Here is an 18,379-nt window from a genome sequence, read left to right on the forward strand (position 1 = left end):
TCCTTCTTGCATCTGCATCTCCTGTTATGTTTGATGAACTGAGAGTCCCTTGAGGATACCATCCTCTCCTTGGGAGGGTGACACATACAAACGCACCACAGGAGGGGCAGATGTGGGCCAGTGACTGATTACATTTCTGTACCCTTAAAGGTGATTTCTTTGCCTCCCCTTTCTGAAAGACCAAGGGATCTACTTAATTTGTATGCATAAAAATCATCCAAGTCATCACCGACAAAGTGTGTTAAGCCAGTTCACATTGTTTGGGGATGATAAATGGGAGAAGACGGGAAATGGTCTCAGACAGACCAAGGACAGTATTATTTCATTTGCGAAGCCACAGCCTGAGCACCTCAGTTGCCATCAGCTGCTGCTTCTCCCCCAGATGCATCTGACGCTCTGCGTGGACCAGAACGTGCTGCGGGGGAGGGGGGGGCGGTGGGAGGGGAGTTTTACTTTTCAGCTTTACTGTTTTCTTCTTCAGTCCTGACTTAGTCTCTTTGTTGGAACGCAGTGAGTCTAGCATAGCAGGAGATTTGTGTTTTAATTTCTGCAGTCAACTCACAGGCTTCTTGCTACATTAGGCTGATTTATTGTTGTTCCCGTTCCCTTTTTCTGAATGGTTATTCATTCCCAGCGCTGGCCTCTGATGGCCATCTGGTTCTCCTTTGGTCACTCGAACATTTGCCCCAGAGATTTGGAAAATGAGCTTCCTCTGGAAGCCTAAAAATAAGCTTAGTGTGACTGAAGCATGAGAGAGAAATCACCACCCTCCCCTGTCCTGTTGGAATGAGCCAACATGGCTTCCTAGGGATTTGGAGCTTGGATGTCTTCTGTCACATCTGCAGACTTTTTTTTTTTTTTCAAGTGTTGGGAACCGTAAAAACATGGCATGAGCTGGGTGCAACCAGTCCTCCTGCAGTTTTCCTTGGGATCGGATGTTCTTGCTCAATGGAAATAGTTGGAAATAAAAGCCATACTTTGCATGGTTTGTTTGTAAGGCTTCAAGGGTTAGCTGAGAAAGATGATGCTTAGGAGTTAAGCATTATGTTAGTCACAGTGTGTTCAAGGAGATCCCATAAATGCTTTGGACAGCAGTTATAGGATATTTCTAAGTACTAGAGTTTTAGTTTGGACACTGGTGGGGGGGCCTGTCTCATGAGTAATGATGGTTTGCTCCCCACCTCCAGAGGACTAAAATTTGCCAGAAGCTAAAACTCACCCCCTATGCTGTTTCTCATCCAAAATTATTTCTAGCCACATTGTCCAGTGCAGCTTTTCAGAGGCTCTGCAATGAGATAAAATGTCAACATAGTAATGATATTCAAACAATTAAAATACCAACAAATTCAAATCCCTTTGCAAGTCATAATCCAAAGATGTTCAAATCTAAAACAATTACATCCAAACTTAAATTTCCTTGACCTTTTGAGTTAAAAACCAAAGTACTTAATGGCCTCCTTTGATCATTCCGATTTCTTGTTTTATTCCGTCTTAGAAAAATGACGTACTTGATGCTGGGTGCTGGGTGGAGATGGTTCCTGTTCGCCATCTGCAGACTGGGCTGTCTTCTACTGTAACAAATATGGCTGTTTCAGCTCCAAGAAAGTTGAATTTGTTCAACAGCATGTCTCTTGTGTGCTTTACTTTTTAGTGAAATGTAAATGAACAAAGAATAAATGGAGCCATAATGGTCTTAGGTCGTTGGCCCCACACCCTTGACATGTTAAAAAAAGGAACCAATTCCTAACCCCTGGACAGTTGTCCCAGGCAAAATTTTGTTCCCGGGATCTTATTTAATTTTGCCAAAGACCCCTTCAAGAGCTGAAAAAAGTCTGAGGTTTTTACACTACAGTTTCATGGATGCTGGTAGAAGGCATGAGATTCCTGGGTCAGAGACAAATGATTTTATTACTCATGGCACAGCAAGTAACTTTTGGCTTTCTCTAATCCCAGTTTAGGATTCAGTCTCAGTTTAGAGCCTCCTGTTTGCATAATTCCCACTCCCCCCGCCTATGGAAGTGAAGCAGAGGGCCTCAGATAGATGCATACACAGTGGCTTTGCTTCACAGCTGGGAACCCTGAACTTAGGCAACCTGAATCTTTTATGATGGGCTAGAAGCAAACTTGATGGCCCTTTGCTCCAGAAAGAGACATGATTATACTGGACAGTGAACAAACCAGGCCCTCCTTCTGAGACACTATCTCTAACCTTCAAGGCTGTTCATCCAACATCCTTGAAAAGATCGATAATCCAGAGTAGAAACAGCCTATGCCCCTGTTCACAAGCCACACAGAAATGGGAGAGACCCATGGAGAATGGTCTCCCAAGGCTATTAACACAGACTCAGTAATAGCAAGTAAAAGCGGGTTGATGGTAAAAAATATTCTTGGCTTTTCTTAAAAAGATACCAGTCAGTCTATAGCAGTTGTTTGGAGTCTATGACCATGAATTTAAACCCAGTGGCAAGAATCTACCTCCCAGTCTGGGTGGAGGAAAATCAACCTGGTCCTGCTTAAAGTGCTTTTCATTTCTATTCAAAAGCTTCTTGATTTGCATTTATACTTTGAGATGAAAGCGAAGGCCTCCCTGATGTACTGCGTTGGGTGTGGACTGTACCTCTGCCAGAGGTTCCAGTTCTCAAGAGCAGACATTTTCAGTCCTGGGCCTCCTTTTCCATCTCCACTGCCTCTTGGCATAGACGTGCTTAACCTGGAGGAAGCTGCATCTCTCCTCCCCAGTTTACTCATCTGGAAAAACACCCTCTGCAGGTTCATGAACCAAACCTGCTGTCAAGGATTCTGAAGCTTCTGTCCTAATGAGCTGGTAAAGGCTAATACCTCTGCCACCTGCTCCATGAGATTTGTTTTTCCTCAGGTTTTGAATATTCCAGGGGTCGAGTAGCACTGCTTTCTGCTATGTTTAGGGGGGCAGGCAGTAATTGGATCTGCCTCTAGTGGTTCACATCTGCCTCCTTTGGGAAAGACTCACTTACGTTTCTGTTTAACCTTTCTTCTTTCTCTGAAAGACTCCTTTCTTCTTTCATGGCCCTGCTTGCTGAATCAGTGTGCCATTTTTACTTCTCCTTTGCTTTCTGACTCATTTTTTTCTAAAATACTCTTCTAGATTCTGTTGTATTAAAAAAAAAAAAAAGAACAAAAAGAAAAGAAATAGATTCTGTTGCATGGGGCCCATCATTGTGAAAGAGATAGAATCAGTGAGGCTTCTGTTTACTAATGTATCTATTGTTCTAGTGCATCTTGACCACCACCACCTCTGAGTTGGCTAATTCCACCCAGGAAGTATTCTCCCATCAGACCAACATCAAGTTCTGGCTTACTACCATCCTGCCTGGCTCGCCTTTGGGATGCCTATTTGCTTCTTTATAGTCCTAATTTCATTTATTTCCCAGGCCACTGCTTTTGGGGAAAAAAAAAAAATCTTTGTCCCTTTAAAATTTACCCAGAAATTGTTTTACTCTTCCTGGTCTTCCTCACCCCTCACCTTTGAATCTGTCCAGACGTTCAGACCCCTCTTGGTACAGCCGTACCAAGTCGTCTTGCTCAAACTCTTCATCTGCAGTTTATAAATCACATCTCTCATTGTTTTCTGGGCCTGGGATCCCCATGGGGGAGTCATTGCATTGTGTTCTCTGTGGTTTTGCCTCCCTTCCTCAGTTGGATTTCCTTAGGTCCTGGTCACCCCCTCTAAACTAGGAATAACCAGTGTCTCCCACTTTTGTGACGCCCATTTTCAGAGTAGTAGTCAGGAGGTGGCACATCTCTTTTCCTTATACACCGTGCTGCCCTTGACCTCACAGTCTGCTCTCCCCTTACGTCTGTCCAGTCTGTCATCTAAGATCTCATCTTTCCTTCTAAGGACTTAGCTCTCTTCCTTCAGCTAACATCGTGTTCTCTTTATTTTTTTCTCTTCCATTGCTCTTATTCTGATGGTAAGACCAGAGTGTGTTCTCAAATCCTCCTTGGTGTCCTGGGCAAACCTGATTTTTAAAAACGAAGTGCTCCAGGCACATGCCTTTAAAATTGCCTTCTCAGCTGTTAGGTTTGCAGTAATTTTAGGGAGTTTTCTTCTCCTCTTGAATCCAGGAAGGTGGCATATTCTCTTTGGGTGCCCATTTGTTTTGCTTTATTCATTAATTAAATCTGCTACCTTTCTGTAGGTATGAAGTTGAAATGGATATCTCTGCAGTCGAGTGGTATAATCATAGTCAGTGTAATCATCAAAGCTAGAGGCATCCTGAGATCTAGTGGGGAGAAAGCTTGAGGTCTGTTTTTTTTTCTATTTCCACTAAACCTTCACTATACCCCTATGATACACATTAGGTGCACCACTCGTACCCTCAAGCACATTCTTATTTAATCCTCATGATAACCCTATAAGATAATTACAAGGGAATTTTAACCCTTTAAAAATAAATAGTATCATTAAAAAAATGATACTATTTTAAAAAAATACTACTTTAAAAAATCAAAGAACTGCCTCTGACATCAATGCCCTGTTAATATATTATGGGTACAACACATGTGACAACCTGTGGTACATGTAAACTTCATTATACTTTTTTTTTAGCATTTTTATTGGAGTATAATTGCTTTACAATGGTGTGTTAGTTTCTGCTTTATAACAAAGTGAATCAGCTATACATATACATATACCCCCATATCCCCTCCCTCTTGCGTCTCCCTCCCACCCTCCCTATCCCACCCCTCTAGGTGGTCACAAAGCACTGAGCTGATCTCCCTGTGCTATGTGGCTGCTTCCCACTAGCTATCTATTTTACATTTGATAGTGTATATATGTCCATGCCACTCTCCCACTTTGTCACAGCTTACGAACCCCCCTCCTCGTATCCTCAAGTCCATTCTCTACATCTGCGTCTTTATTCCTGGCCTGCCCCTAGGTTCTTCAGAACCTTTTTTTTTTTTTTTTTTTTAGATTCCATATATATGTGTTTTTGTTTTTCTCTTTCTGACTTACTTCACTCTGTATGACAGACTCCAGGTCCATCCACCTTACTACAAATAATTCAATTTCGTTTCTTTTTATGGCTGAGTAATATTCCATTGTATATATGTGCCATATCTTCTTTATCCATTCATCTTTCAATGGACACTTAGGTTGGTTCCATGTCCTGGCTATTGTAAATAGAGCTGCAGTGAACATTGTAGTACGTGACTCTTTTTGAATTATGGTTTTCTCAGGGTATATGCCCAGTAGTGGGATTGCTGGGTCATATGGTAGTTCTATTTTTACTTTTTTAAGGAACTTCCATACTGTTCTCCATAGTGGCTGTATCAATTTACATTCCCACCAACAGTGCAAGAAGGTTCCCTTTTCTCCACACCCTCTCCAGCATTTGTTGTTTCTAGATTTTCTGATGATGGCCATTCTGACCGGTATGAGGTGATCCCTCATTGCAGTTTTGATTTGTATTTCTCTAAGGATTAGTGATGTTGAGCATCCTTTCATGTGTTTGTTGGCAATCTGTATATCTTCTTTGGAGAAATGTCTGTTTAGGTTTTCTGCCCATTTTTGGATTGGGTTGTTTGTTTTTTTTGATATTGAGCTGCATGAGCTGCTTGTAAATTTTGGAGATTAATCCTTTGTCAGTTGCTTCATTTGCAAATATTTTCTCCCATTCTGAGGGTTGTCTTTTCATCTTGTTTATGGTTTCCTTTGCTGTGCAAAAGCTTTGAAGTTTCATTAGGTCCCAGCTGTTTATTTTTGTTTTCATTTCCATTTCTCTAGGAGGTGGGTCAAAAAGGATCTTGCTGTGATTTATGTCATAGAGTGTTCTGCCTGTGTTTTCCTCTAAGAGTTTTATAGTGTCTGGTCTTACATTTAGGTCTTTAATCCATTTTGAGTTTATTTTTGTGTATGGTGTTAGAGAGTGTTCTAATTTCATTCTTTTACATTGGGTCCAGTTTTTCCAGCACCACTTATTGAAGAGGCTGTCTTTTCTCCATTGTATATTCTTGCCTCCTTTATCAAAAATAAGGTGACCGGGCCTCCCTGGTGGCGCAGTGGTTGAGAGTCCGCCTGCCGATGCAGGGGATACGGGTTCGTGCCCCGGTCTGGGAGGATCCCATATGCCGCGGAGCGGCTGGGCCCGTGAGCCATGGCCGCTGAGCCTGCGCGTCCGGAGCCTGTGCTCCGCAACGGGAGAGGCCACAACAGTGAGAGGCCCGCATACCGAAAAAAAAAAAAAAAAAAAAAATAAGGTGACCATATGTGCATGGGTTTATCTCTGGGCTTTCCATCCTGTTCCATTGATCTATATTTCTGTTTTTGTGCCATTATACTTTATATACACTTCCTGTGCTTGTAGTTCATATGGAGAGTGGGACAGAGGTTTCTACAATTGCTAATTAAAATACCTTTATTCTGAATAGAGAGTAGCCTGATGATAACAACTCTCCCGTATTCTTTGGCTGATGGGCTACTTTACTGTAACTGGGAGCCTCCATTCTCCATCTCTGGAGTAAGGCTGGGAGAGCAGGGAGGAGTGGGGAGATTCCAGCTCAGTCCTGCGGCTCCTTTAGAGGCTGGTTCTGTTTGGAGCAGGGCAGGTGAATTACAGAGGCCCATACTCTATCCCACTTGCATAACCTGGGCTTTTATGAATTCTCTAAAGTTTGTCTAGGTCATTCCTGACTCCTTGGACTCTCCCTCAAAATCAGATCCACTCTTACCTGTGTCATCACTTCCAACTCTTTGGGCCATTTCTTGCACCACTGCTTCAGCCTTACCTTCATTCCCACTTCCAGAGTTCCTCTGTCTCCTGGGCCTTTGTGGGAGGTCTGTGTGCAAACTGAGTTGCTTTGGGGCTTTCTCCAACTCCCGTTTAGGATTCAGCTTTCCCAAGGGAGATCTATGACCTCACATTTGCTTACTGGTTTCCAGAATTTTGTTGCTCTTGTCATCTATTCTCTTTGTGGGATTATGTCTTTTGTTTATTCCCCATCATTTTAGGTATTATGTCTTTCGATGTTCTCCATCATTTTAGGGTGGTTACAAGAGGGAAATCTGCCATCTTTAATCAAAAGACTATATCATTTAATTCTTAATTCAAGCCCTATTTTTCAAACGACAACATTAGAACTCAAAGAGGTTGACAAACGTGCCTAAATTGCTACTAAATGGTGCAACCAGGATTTATGCCCAGGATTCTCAACCACACTCCCCTACCACCTTGCTATAAAAACAGAAGCTAGAGATTCTTCTTCACTGAGAGAGAATCTCATAGGTTATAGGTGTGGAAAACTGTACAGATAGAGAGGCTCTAAACCTGGAAATTGGCAAATTATATTAGATTCCATTAATATAATGGCATTGTTATATGACACGTGAATTGGAAATTGCTGATGAATAATAGATTATATCAACTGTTTCTCTGAACCAAAGGCCTTCTAGGAGAACTTTCTGCACATTTCATTTTAGAACAACTAAAATGACATCATTTCCAGAACAGTTTGATTTGTTCTGCATGTCTGAAAAAAAAAAAAAAGTACAGCAAAGGGTCTTTCTTACAGTGTGGACATTTTCAGACAATAGTCATAAAACTGAAGAGAGGTTCATTGTAATCAAACTGCACTTCATATGTTGCTACTTCCTGAAATAATATGGAACTAATGTATCTAAGCAACCTACTTCCTGTTCATTGAGTTATAAGCCACCTAAAACCATGACAGACTGGTTTTTTGTTACAAGAGGAAATGGTTCTGTTTAAATTCAGAACCTTTTGATAACGTGGTCAGGAGGTTCTGAAATAAGAGTTCACTTCTGCCTCAAGCTCATCAGTGCGCCCTTTGCCAAGCTTTGAGATATCTCTGGGTCCATTCTGATTGATTTTAGCTTTTAGCTACAGGCTTTCAGTAGTTATGTAACATACACCATCTTTTTTTTTTTTTTTTTTTTTTCCTTTTTGCGTTATGTGGGCCTCTCACTGTTGTGGCCTCTCCCGTTGCGGAGCACAGGCTCCGGACGCGCAGGCCCAGCGGCCATGGCTCACGGGCCCAGCCGCTCCGCGGCATATGGGATCCTCCCAGACCGGGGCACGAACCCGCATCCCCTGCATCGGCAGGCGGACTCCCAACCACTGCGCCACCAGGGAGGCCCTAACATACACCATCTTGAGTGTAAAATTTCTTTGGTATAATCTTTTGGTATTTTATAGATCATAGAAACCAAATCATGTCATTCTTTGGTGCATTTCAGGATTTAAAAAAAGAAAATAGGGCCTCCCTGGTGGCGCAAGTGGTTGAGAGTCCGCCTGCCAATGCAGGGGATACGGGTTCGTGCCCCGGTCTGGGAAGATCCCATATGCCGCGGAGCGGCTGGGCCCGTGAGCCATGGCCGCTGAGCCTGCGCGTCCGGAGCCTGTGCTCCGCAACGGGGGAGGCCACAACAGTGAGAGGCCCGCATACCGCAAAAAAAAAAAAAAAAAGAAAAAGAAAATATTGTTTCTTAAGGCTGTGGTTCTTTCTTCTAAACCACCTCCCCAGATTCAAAAAATCAAAGAGTTTACAGCATTCATGTGTGCGTCATAAAGATTTCAGATTCAACATAGAGCATGTAAAGCTCTTGTAAAACTCTACACCACTCATTTTGTACGCTCTTCACATATAATCTATCCTAGATCCTGGGTATGTGTTGTAAACAAAAGGGTGTTACTTTAGGGTCTCAGTTTATTTCCTCATCTTGTCAAGTGGAGATAATATTATTTACCTTGAGACATATTTTTTTTTTTTTTTTTTTTGCTGTACGCGGGCCTCTCACTGCTGTGGCCTCTCCCGTTGCGGAGCACAGGCTCCGGACACACAGGCTCCGCGGCCATGGCTCGCGGGCCCAGCCGCTCCGCGGCATGTGGGATCTTCCGGGATCGGGGCACGAACCCGTGTCCCCTGCATCGGCAGGCGGACTCTCAACCACTGCGCCACCAGGGAAGCCCACCTTGAGACATATTTGCTGTGCAAATTAAATGAAAAAAAATCGAGGTGAACGAACTGTACAGTACAGTATTTTTTTTTTTTTTTTTTTTTTTTTTTGCGTTACGTGGGCCTCTCACTGTTGTGGCCTCTCCCGTTGCGGAGCACAGGCTCCGGACGCGCAGGCTCAGCGGCCATGGCTCAAGGGCCCAGCTGCTCCGCGGCATGTGGGATCTTCCCAGACCGGGACACGAACCCGCATCCCCTGCATCGGCAGGCGGACTCTCAACCACTGCGCCACCAGGGAAGCCCTACAGTACAGTATTGATCATCCAAAGTGTTAACTTAATTGAAAAGCATCTCAGGTTGGAGGTGGGAAATAGCCTGGTAATACCTGAAGCTGGAAATCCAGAGACTGAATGTGAAGTTGCAGCCTCTCCTGTAGGAGTTGGGAAGCCTCGGACAGGCCACTTTCCTTCTGTGAGTGCTTCTGTCATCTCCAAAATGTCTCTGACTGTGTGCAAACCTGGGGCTGTGCTGGAAAACTGGAGCACAGAGTGGAAGGAGGAAACCTCACAGGTCCAGGAACGGTGGGCTGGGGTTGCTTTCCTCCCTTGGCACAAGAGCTTCTCAGTCAGCCTTTCTGATGGTCTGAGACTTGACCGCTATGTAGTAAACCACCCATGTAATGGGCATCAGAGGCGGTAATGACTAGCAAACCGAGGAATACCTTTCTCTGGGAGCCTGGGTCAGGCGTTGTAACCGGAAAGAACCAGGAATTATACTCCGTCTCCATCAATTGCTGTTTACAGTCTGGAGACAGATTCTTTCCATAAAGTTTTTAAGCCAAGCAAAGGAGAGGCCCTGAGGCTTCTCTCTGGATTATTCCTATTTGCATGTCTCCTTCTGTGCCCCCGATCCCTGGCGTGTCTCCAAGAGGCTTCTTTTGTACTGTGTATGAATTAATGCCCCAATTTGGTGTTGGGAAAGATGTCCCTCTAGAGAATCTCTAAAATCACCCTCAGGATTCCATTCTTGCCTTTACTTCATAATTTAAACCTGGAGACCTGCCAATCCTGGACGTTGTAATAGGAATTCACCAAATTTATCTTTGTTTTATATATCAAGATTAATTTGTTTTCCCAATGCCTCTTCCTCAATTTGCCTACATCTCCTCATTTCTCAGAATTTTTCTTTTCTTCTTTCTCATCCCAAAAGATACTTGAACTTGAGAGGGATGGGGGAAGCTTCCAGATCTTTTATATTACATATAAGAGTTAGCTATAAACAATTACCTCTTAAAAAGGGGACTTACCTGGGAGATTACTCTTACTGCTTACTTTATACGTTTTCATAAACTGAATTTGATATACAAGGTATAATTTTTATTATCTGTTAAAATTCAGGGTTTTTTTTCTTTACATTATAATTACAAGACTCTCCAATGACTGCTAAGTGGTAAAGGATATCATCTATGTCTTTTTAAAGGACATATGTGTTACTTAGTGTGAATCTTACCTATTTTAATTAATATGACTTTTTTTCTCCAGAACCTCAAAGGAGAATAAAATTTCAAATGAGAAGGCTCATTTGTTTGATGTATCTCCTAAGTTTTATACATGTAAATTTACCCCCCAAATATTTTTATAACCACATAAGTCTCCTTCTCCTCTCTAGTAAGCATAACTCTTCTTAGCATGTTGGGCTTTTCTCAGATGTAGGACCAAGGGGCCTTGGGGTCATGCTTTTTGCATAACCTCTTGGTGTCTGATAATGTAGACATACAACTTACAGACATGTGGGGTGACTTCATAGATGCCTCTGTGTGTCCTGGGTGGTGCTTGATTCTGGAAGGTATTTAATCAGTACTCAAGAGTGTTAAAAAACAAAATTCAGCCGAGTAAATTGGAAGATCTAATTGGCTTTATTCAGCAATTCATGTCTCAGGCAGCATCCCATCTAGGAAAGAGAAAGGCACTCTGAAGAGTTGTACAAAATGGAAGGTTTTATAGGCGGACAGAGGGTGGGACTGAAGTTACAAGGCTGGATTCTTTCAGACAAGATTACCGTCCCTCAAAGAAAAATGGGGTTTCAGGCAGATTACCTCACTGACCAGGAGATTCCTGGCTGACTGGTTTAAATTCTACTCTTGGGAGAGGCTGGAACTGCAGTTCCTTTAGGTATGAAGTCTGGGTGGGGCTTAGCACAAGCAACTCCATTTTGGAGCTGTTGTTTCTTTTTAATGGGAGTGTAACACATGGAATATCTGGTTGACCCAGGGTGTAGTTATTTGGCTGCCACCAAATCAAGGCTTTACTGTATTTTAAGAATTTTAGAATTGAATTTAAAATTTCTGGTTTAATAATTGTTGTAGTTTGTACTGTAGGGAAAAGCACTGGCCCACCAGTCAGGGGACCTGCAGTCTACTTGTGGCTTTGTGACCACCTGGGTGACCTTGATCAACACATTTTCTCAAGAAACAAAATGGCCCCATGGGCCCTTTCCAGTTTGAAACCTCCCTGATTCTATTCTGTGCGGTGAAATGCATGCCTGGGAGGAACTTGTCAGGGTGAGGCTGTGTGGTTCCAGGTTATCTGAAGGGCTGTGCTTTGATCCCATGAACTTTTTTCTCATGTGACGCCTGTATTGCTGCTGCTTGAGACTGAGATAATGTCTCAGAGGAGATGGCAGAAGTGGCCGCAGGCTAGCCTCTCCCATCAACTCTGTGCTTTCTGCATTTCAGATGCCTAGGACAGAGGACCCCCAAGATGCATGCGGTCCAGAGGAATCCAAGGGGCCCTTAGAAAGTCCGAAACAAGGAAGCAGTAAAATGAAGCTCAAGAGTCGTCTTTCAGGTATGTGGACTCTTTGCCTGATACACCTGCCTGAAATGGAGCTTCCAGCCTCAGGAGTTCAGGAAGATAAAGTCATTTGCAGGATGAGCTCTTTTTTTCCTTAAAACCTCCAAATTCTTTTTCCTTTTGATGGTGCATGCCCCAGGCATAACAACCACCTTCAGCCTGGCTGCCCACGTCAGTATTTTTATTTGAGTCATAATGAAATGAATGTCACCATCTCTGTTTGCTTCTGCTTAAACATAAATTTCCTGTAGTGTTTGGTTCATTTACTTCAACAGGACTTAAGGTGACCCTTTCACTGTGGAATACTCCTGACGGCCTATCTTTCCAACAAACATACCTCTTCCTCAAACCCCTGGTCCGTGGGAACCTGGGGCAAAGAGCTATTTATTTAGTAACAAATCTGCATCTCAACTAAATGGGGTAGGGGAGGGGGGAAATAGGATGGAGGTGTAGTTTTTGTAACAGATAGATTTGACATTTCCTGGGCACATCATAGCAGCTGGCCTAGGCCCTGAGAGAGAAAGTCAGAGGCTGTGTGGGGGGACTTTTGTGGGTCTGAGGCACTTTAGCCTTGATAGGCTCTTTCTATAGAAAGAGAGGGAAAAAACCCGCAAATTATATTTCATGGCTGCACTGGTATAAAGATACAAGCTGGATTCATTATCATCTATTAATTACTATTATGTTCATTTTTTTTCTCCTGAATTTAAAAGAAATCAAAACATTTTTGTGGGCCCCTAGAAGTAGCATGGGCCCTCAGCAATGTGTCTGCTGGTCTCATGGAGAAATCACCCCTGGCTACCCAGCTGTAAAAGACATCTGGTCTAGCAGGAAAAGCAACCGTTTGGAAGCTTGGTGGAATCAAGTTTACCCCTCAGCTCTTTTCTTTTTTTTTTTTTAATGCGGGCCTCTCACTGTTGTGGCCTCTCCCGTTGCAGAGCACAGGCTCCAGACGTGCAAGCTCAGCGGCCATGGCTCACGGGCCCAGCTACTTTGCAGCATGTGGGAATCTTCCCAGACTGGGACACGAACCCATGTCCTTTGCATTAGCAGGCAGGTTCTCAACCACTGCGCCACCAGGGAAGCCCTACTTCTCAGCTCTTCAGTTACCTTATGACCTCGGGCTGGTTACTTAACCTCCCTGAACCTCCACTCCCTCGCCTGAAAAAGGAGATTATCATCCTGACTTTGAAAGGTTGAAAGAGACAAAAAACACACATAAAAGCACCTAGTACAAAGCATGGTGTATCGCCATCCCCCACTATGTCAGTTTCATCTTCCTGCCACCTCTGGCTGCCAACCAAGAGCATCTCCAACCCACATTGCCTGCCCCCTACTGTTCTCAGGTAAGGTGGCAGGTTTAGGACCATCAAATATATCCATTAAAAAAAAAAAAAACAGGGCTTCCCTGGTGGCGCAGTGTTTGAGAGTTCGCCTGCCAATGCAGGGGACATGGGTTCGTGCCCCGGTCTGGGAGGATCCCACATGCCGCGTAGCGGCTGGGCCCGTGAGCCATGGCTGCTGAGCCTGCGCGTCCGGAGCCTGTGCTCCGCAACGGGAGAGGCCACAACAGTGAGAGGCCACAACAGTGAGAGGCCCGCGTACCACAAAAACAAACAAACAAAACAACTCAGTAACAAAATGAATTGCTTTGTATTTGTAATCAGAATAATTAGGTAGTGTCTATCTGACTGAGTGTTAGGATATGGGTTTGTGACAAAAAGCAGTGTGATGACCAGAGGCTGATAAGACTAGAGAGAAAGGTCATGTTGATGGTCCTCACATGGAGAGAACGACCAGCTTCTCTTCAGCCCCGAGGACCAACTGAGAGAAATACATCTAAATCCTATGTGTGTTTGCGGTGCGGAAGGAGGTCCTTAGGTCAGCTGTCTGATCAGCACCTTATAAACAGTTCCCAGGGGAGGGTCATAGAGCTCTGGGGAAATACAGGGACCTTTGAAACCAGTGCAGTCACATTCCTCATTTTATGGATGTGACCAGAGAAGTTAAGGGGATCCCAAAGGTCACTCATTCAGTCTGCCTTCCCGACAGAGTTCTTCCTCCCCACCCCTTGGCTTCCTGAGGAACTTGGAGAGAATCCCATTCCCCAGTCTGGGCCTTTACAGATACAGATGTGGGGAGGGGATCCTAGCTGACGACCTTCCAGATCTATGATTCTCCATGTTCGTACTATTAATTTAGAATGTGCAGGACATTCGGCTGAGTAGTAAATCCAGAACTGGCTTCTGTTTGCCACAAATGGATGCCACCCTCTCTTCCTGTGTTTTTCCTAGACATCCAAGGCCATAACAAGGAAATATAGTAGAAGAAGCACATGCACAAAGTCAGGAAGAACTGTGTGCAATTCCCAGCCCTGCCATTACTGGCTGTGTGACCTGGGACAGGTGACTTAAGTTCTTTGGGTCACAAATTTTTCACCTGTAAGATGAGGGTTATAATTGCAAATCAATGTGAATGCCTTCTAAATGCTGGGCCTTGTTGAGAGATCCAGTTGAGCGAATGTATATGGTACCGCCACGCCAAACTGCGGCAGCAGTGGGCCCTCACCACATGGTAGCTGCCACTGTTATGACTGTCATCGTTAATATCACATTCATCATTGGCATTTTCATTATCATTGTTCTCGCTCCCTCTCAAGAGGGGAAGATGCTTGAATGGGTTCAGTTAGGAAGATTCTCAAGAACTTGCAGGTCATGATAAGGCACGAACAAGAGGTATGAAGACTGAAATCTCTCTGACTTGTGATACTGGGGGAGACATCCAGAGGATGCAAGATAAAGGATGGCCGGTACATTGGCGGGTCTTGGTAGAACACAGGAGGAGGAAACCCGGGGTCTAGACTTGGGGCAAAATGCGTGAGAAATACTTAGGGACGATCGGGAAAAGAATTGGTTAGAGAAGTTTTTGGCAACTGTTTTTCTGCCTCAGCTATCTGAAAGATCCAATAATCCAACAGAAACAACGATTCAGTCCAGCAGAGAGATTTGGGGGAAGGAGATTCTTGGCATGGGAGGTGATGGTGTGGGCAAAATTGGGTAAAACTTCAAGTGATAGTTATACGTTTCCCAGTTTGGGAAAGGATGTGGGTAGAGGCCAAATCCTTTGAGGATCAGCAGGCTAGAGCAATGAATTCATGTAGCAGGATAGTGGGAGCTCAGACTGGAAAAGTAGTTTGGAGGCACGTTAAAGAGGCTTAAGGAATTGGTTCTCCATTCAGTGCTTTGAAATATGTTCAGTCTAAAGACATTTGAATGCAGGAGATTTTAATGTGATCACCTCCTAATTTCTGTGTCCTGTAAACCTGGATATTTATTTCATATTTTCTTAAGCGAGTCACTCTGGTATTCACATATCAGTATATTATCTACAGACACTACCGTATGTGGTTTCTCTTCTATCAATGGCAAGTGCTTCCCTGTCAGCTCAAAAGGAATTTTCTTCTAATAAATCTTTTTCAGATGAGTAAGCATGCCAAGATAGATTAATCTGGTCATGAATTATTAAGTCATGAATTATTAAGGAGGTTCTGTAAAGAGTTTCCAGCCATTTCCACTAAGATTTTGGCCAGTCTGGCTCCAAAATGACTAAAGCTGTTTCATGGAACATTTTTCCTGATATTCTAACCAGAGTTTTCTTTACTTCATACCTCCTTTTTTGCCAGCAAGGTCCCTTTTAACTTTTGTATTTTTGATTTATCCATGTTAATGCCTTAGGTTTGTGAAAATGAAAATTTTTCTTTTGATTGCAAAGGAATTTCAGGTGTTTGAAAACCTGAAATTTGTATGACAAAGTTAATATGTAGCTTTTGAAAAACCAGGCTTTTAGTGATGTCCATTATAATATAGCTGTATCAGCCCTGTTCTAACTTTTCATCACTATTAAAAACTCATCAATATATTATATATTTTTAAAAGAGTACAGAATCATCTTGTTTTATTCCATGAAAAACTTTCTGAGAAATTTTTAGATAAATTGAAATTTTAAGTCATCAAATGAAATATTACATAGTCTAGGAGAATTTGATATTTCAAAGAATCTATGTGTATATATAGTTATATACACAAACACATATATATACATGGCTCTCCACATATATATAGTATATAATAAACATCATAATATGATTATAGCTACATTCAATGTAATTGATCCATCATTTAAAATTAAAGTCCCTTAAACCCTCATACACTGTTGGTGGGAATGTAAACTGGTGTAGCCACAATGGAAAACAGTATGGTGGTTTCTCAAAAAACTAAAAATAGAACTACCATATGAACAACCAATTCCACTTCTGGGTATATATATTTTAAAAAACCTAATACACTAATCCCAAAAGATACACGCACCCGTGTTCACAACAGCATTATTTACAATTGCAAGATATGGAAGCAACCTGAATGTTCATCAGCAGATGAATGGATAAGGAAGATGTGTGTATATATACAATGGAATATTACTCAGCCATAAAAAAGAACTAAATAATGGCATTTGCAGCAACATGGATGAACTTGGAGGGTATTATGCTAAGTGAAACAAGTCAGACAGAGGAAGAGAAATACTGTATGATAACACTTATATGTAGAAGCTAAAAAATATGACCAACTAGTGCATATAACAAAAAAAGAAGCAGAACAAACTAGTGGTTACCATTGAGGAGAGGGAAGTGGAGAAGGGGCCATAGGGGTAGGGGATTAAGAGGTACAAACTATTAGGTATAAAATAAGCTACAAGGATATATTGTACAACACAGGGAATATAGCCAATATTTTATAATAACTATGAATGGAATATAACCTTTAAAAACTGTGATTCACTATATTGTACATGTGTAATTTATATTATACATCAACTATACTTCAATAAAAAATAAATTAAAATTTTTAAAAAGATTAAAGTCCCTTAAACTATCTTATTTTAAAATAGTGTATAATATAAACTAAGTATGATAAAGATGTCTTTAAAAATCATTACTATAATGATTTCTTTTTTCTTTTTTTCTTTTTTTTTTTCGGTACGCGGGCCTCTCACAGTTGTGGCCTTTCCCATTGTGGAGCACAGGCTCCAGACGCGCAGGCTCAGCAGCCATGGCTCACGGGCCCAGCCGCTCCACGGCATGTGGAATCTTCCCGGACCGGGTCACGAACCCGCGTCCCCTGCATCGGCAGGCGGACTCTCAACCACTGCGCCACCAGGGAAGCCCCTACTATAATGATTTCTTAAACAAGACACAAGTACTAACCATAAAGGGAAAATATATGTTGTTCTACATTAAAATTATGAACTTCTGTTCATCAAAAAATACCGTTGAGGGCTTCCCTGGTGGCACAGTGGTTGAGAATCTGCCTGCTAATGCAGGGGACACGGGTTCGAGCCCTGGTCTGGGAGGATCCCACATGCCGCGGAGCAACTAGGCCCATGAGCCACAACTACTGTGCCTGCACGTCTGGAGCCTGTGCTCCGCAACAAGAGAGGCCACGATAGTGAGAGGCCCACGCACCGCGATGAAGAGTGACCCCCACTTGCCACAACTAGAGAAAGCCCTCGCACAGAAACGAAGACCCAACACAGCAAAAATTAATTAATTAATTAATTAATTAATTAATTAATTAATTAACTCCTACTCCCAACATCTTAAAAAAAAAAAAAACAATACCATTGAGAGAGTGAAAAGGCAAGTCACAGACATGGAGAAGAAATTTGCAATACATAGATTCCACAAAGGATTCATATCTAAAATATATTAACAATAAAAAAAATAAAACTCCTGTAAATCAACAGAGGTATATCCAATAAAAGAATGAGCAAAGAAAAATAATAATAAAATTTTCTAGTAGTCCAATTAAAAAAGTGAAAAAGAAAGGAATGAGCAAAAGACTTGAACAGCCTCTTTACAACCTTAAAAAAGAAAAACAGCCAATGAATACTTAAAAAGAAGCTCAATCTCACTAGTCCTCAGTGAAATGTAAATTATGAACCACAGGGAAATACCATTATATATCCAGCAGAGTGGCTAAAACTAGAAAGACTGACACTGCTAAGTGTGACAGGGAAGCGGAATAACAAGCACTCACACACCCTGGTGATCCTGCATGGTGAAGGGGAACACATACCTGTAACCCAGCCACACCTCTCCTAGGTACATCCAACAGATAACGTCACAGAATGTCCAGTAACAGTGTATTCTAGATCGGGGTCAGCAAGCTTCTGCCCACAGCTGTATTTGTATGGCCCACAGATAGAAATGCTTTCTACATTTTTAGTGCATTGTAAAAAAAATTTTAAAGAATGTGTGACTGAGACCATTTGTGACTCATAAAGCCTAAAACATTTACTATCTGGCCTTTACGGAAGAAGTTTGCTGACCCTTATTCTAGATCTGAAACTGGAAACAAATCAAATGTCCATCAGCAATAGAATGGATAAATAAATTGTGCTGTGTTTATACGATGAAATAGTATGCAGAAAGGAGATGAAGAAACCATTGGAATGCAGCAACATGATGGAATTTCACAAATCCTAAGAACGAGGAACCAGATACCAAAACAAACATA

The 18,379-nt window shown here is 42.4% G+C and overlaps 1 protein-coding gene across 1 annotated transcript in view; it reads left to right on the forward strand.

Moving 5' to 3' along the window:
* Positions 1 to 18,379, forward strand: part of PDZD2 (PDZ domain containing 2) — a 243,996-nt gene that overhangs the window by 179,445 nt on the left and 46,172 nt on the right. The window contains exon 6 of the mRNA XM_060091616.1: positions 11,690 to 11,801. Coding sequence (XP_059947599.1) covers positions 11,690 to 11,801 — 112 coding nt within the window. The remainder of the gene's footprint in view (positions 1 to 11,689; positions 11,802 to 18,379) is intronic.

Source organism: Mesoplodon densirostris, chromosome 3 (genome assembly GCF_025265405.1).
Source record: "Mesoplodon densirostris isolate mMesDen1 chromosome 3, mMesDen1 primary haplotype, whole genome shotgun sequence".
Classification (NCBI taxonomy): Eukaryota; Metazoa; Chordata; class Mammalia; order Artiodactyla; family Ziphiidae; genus Mesoplodon; species Mesoplodon densirostris.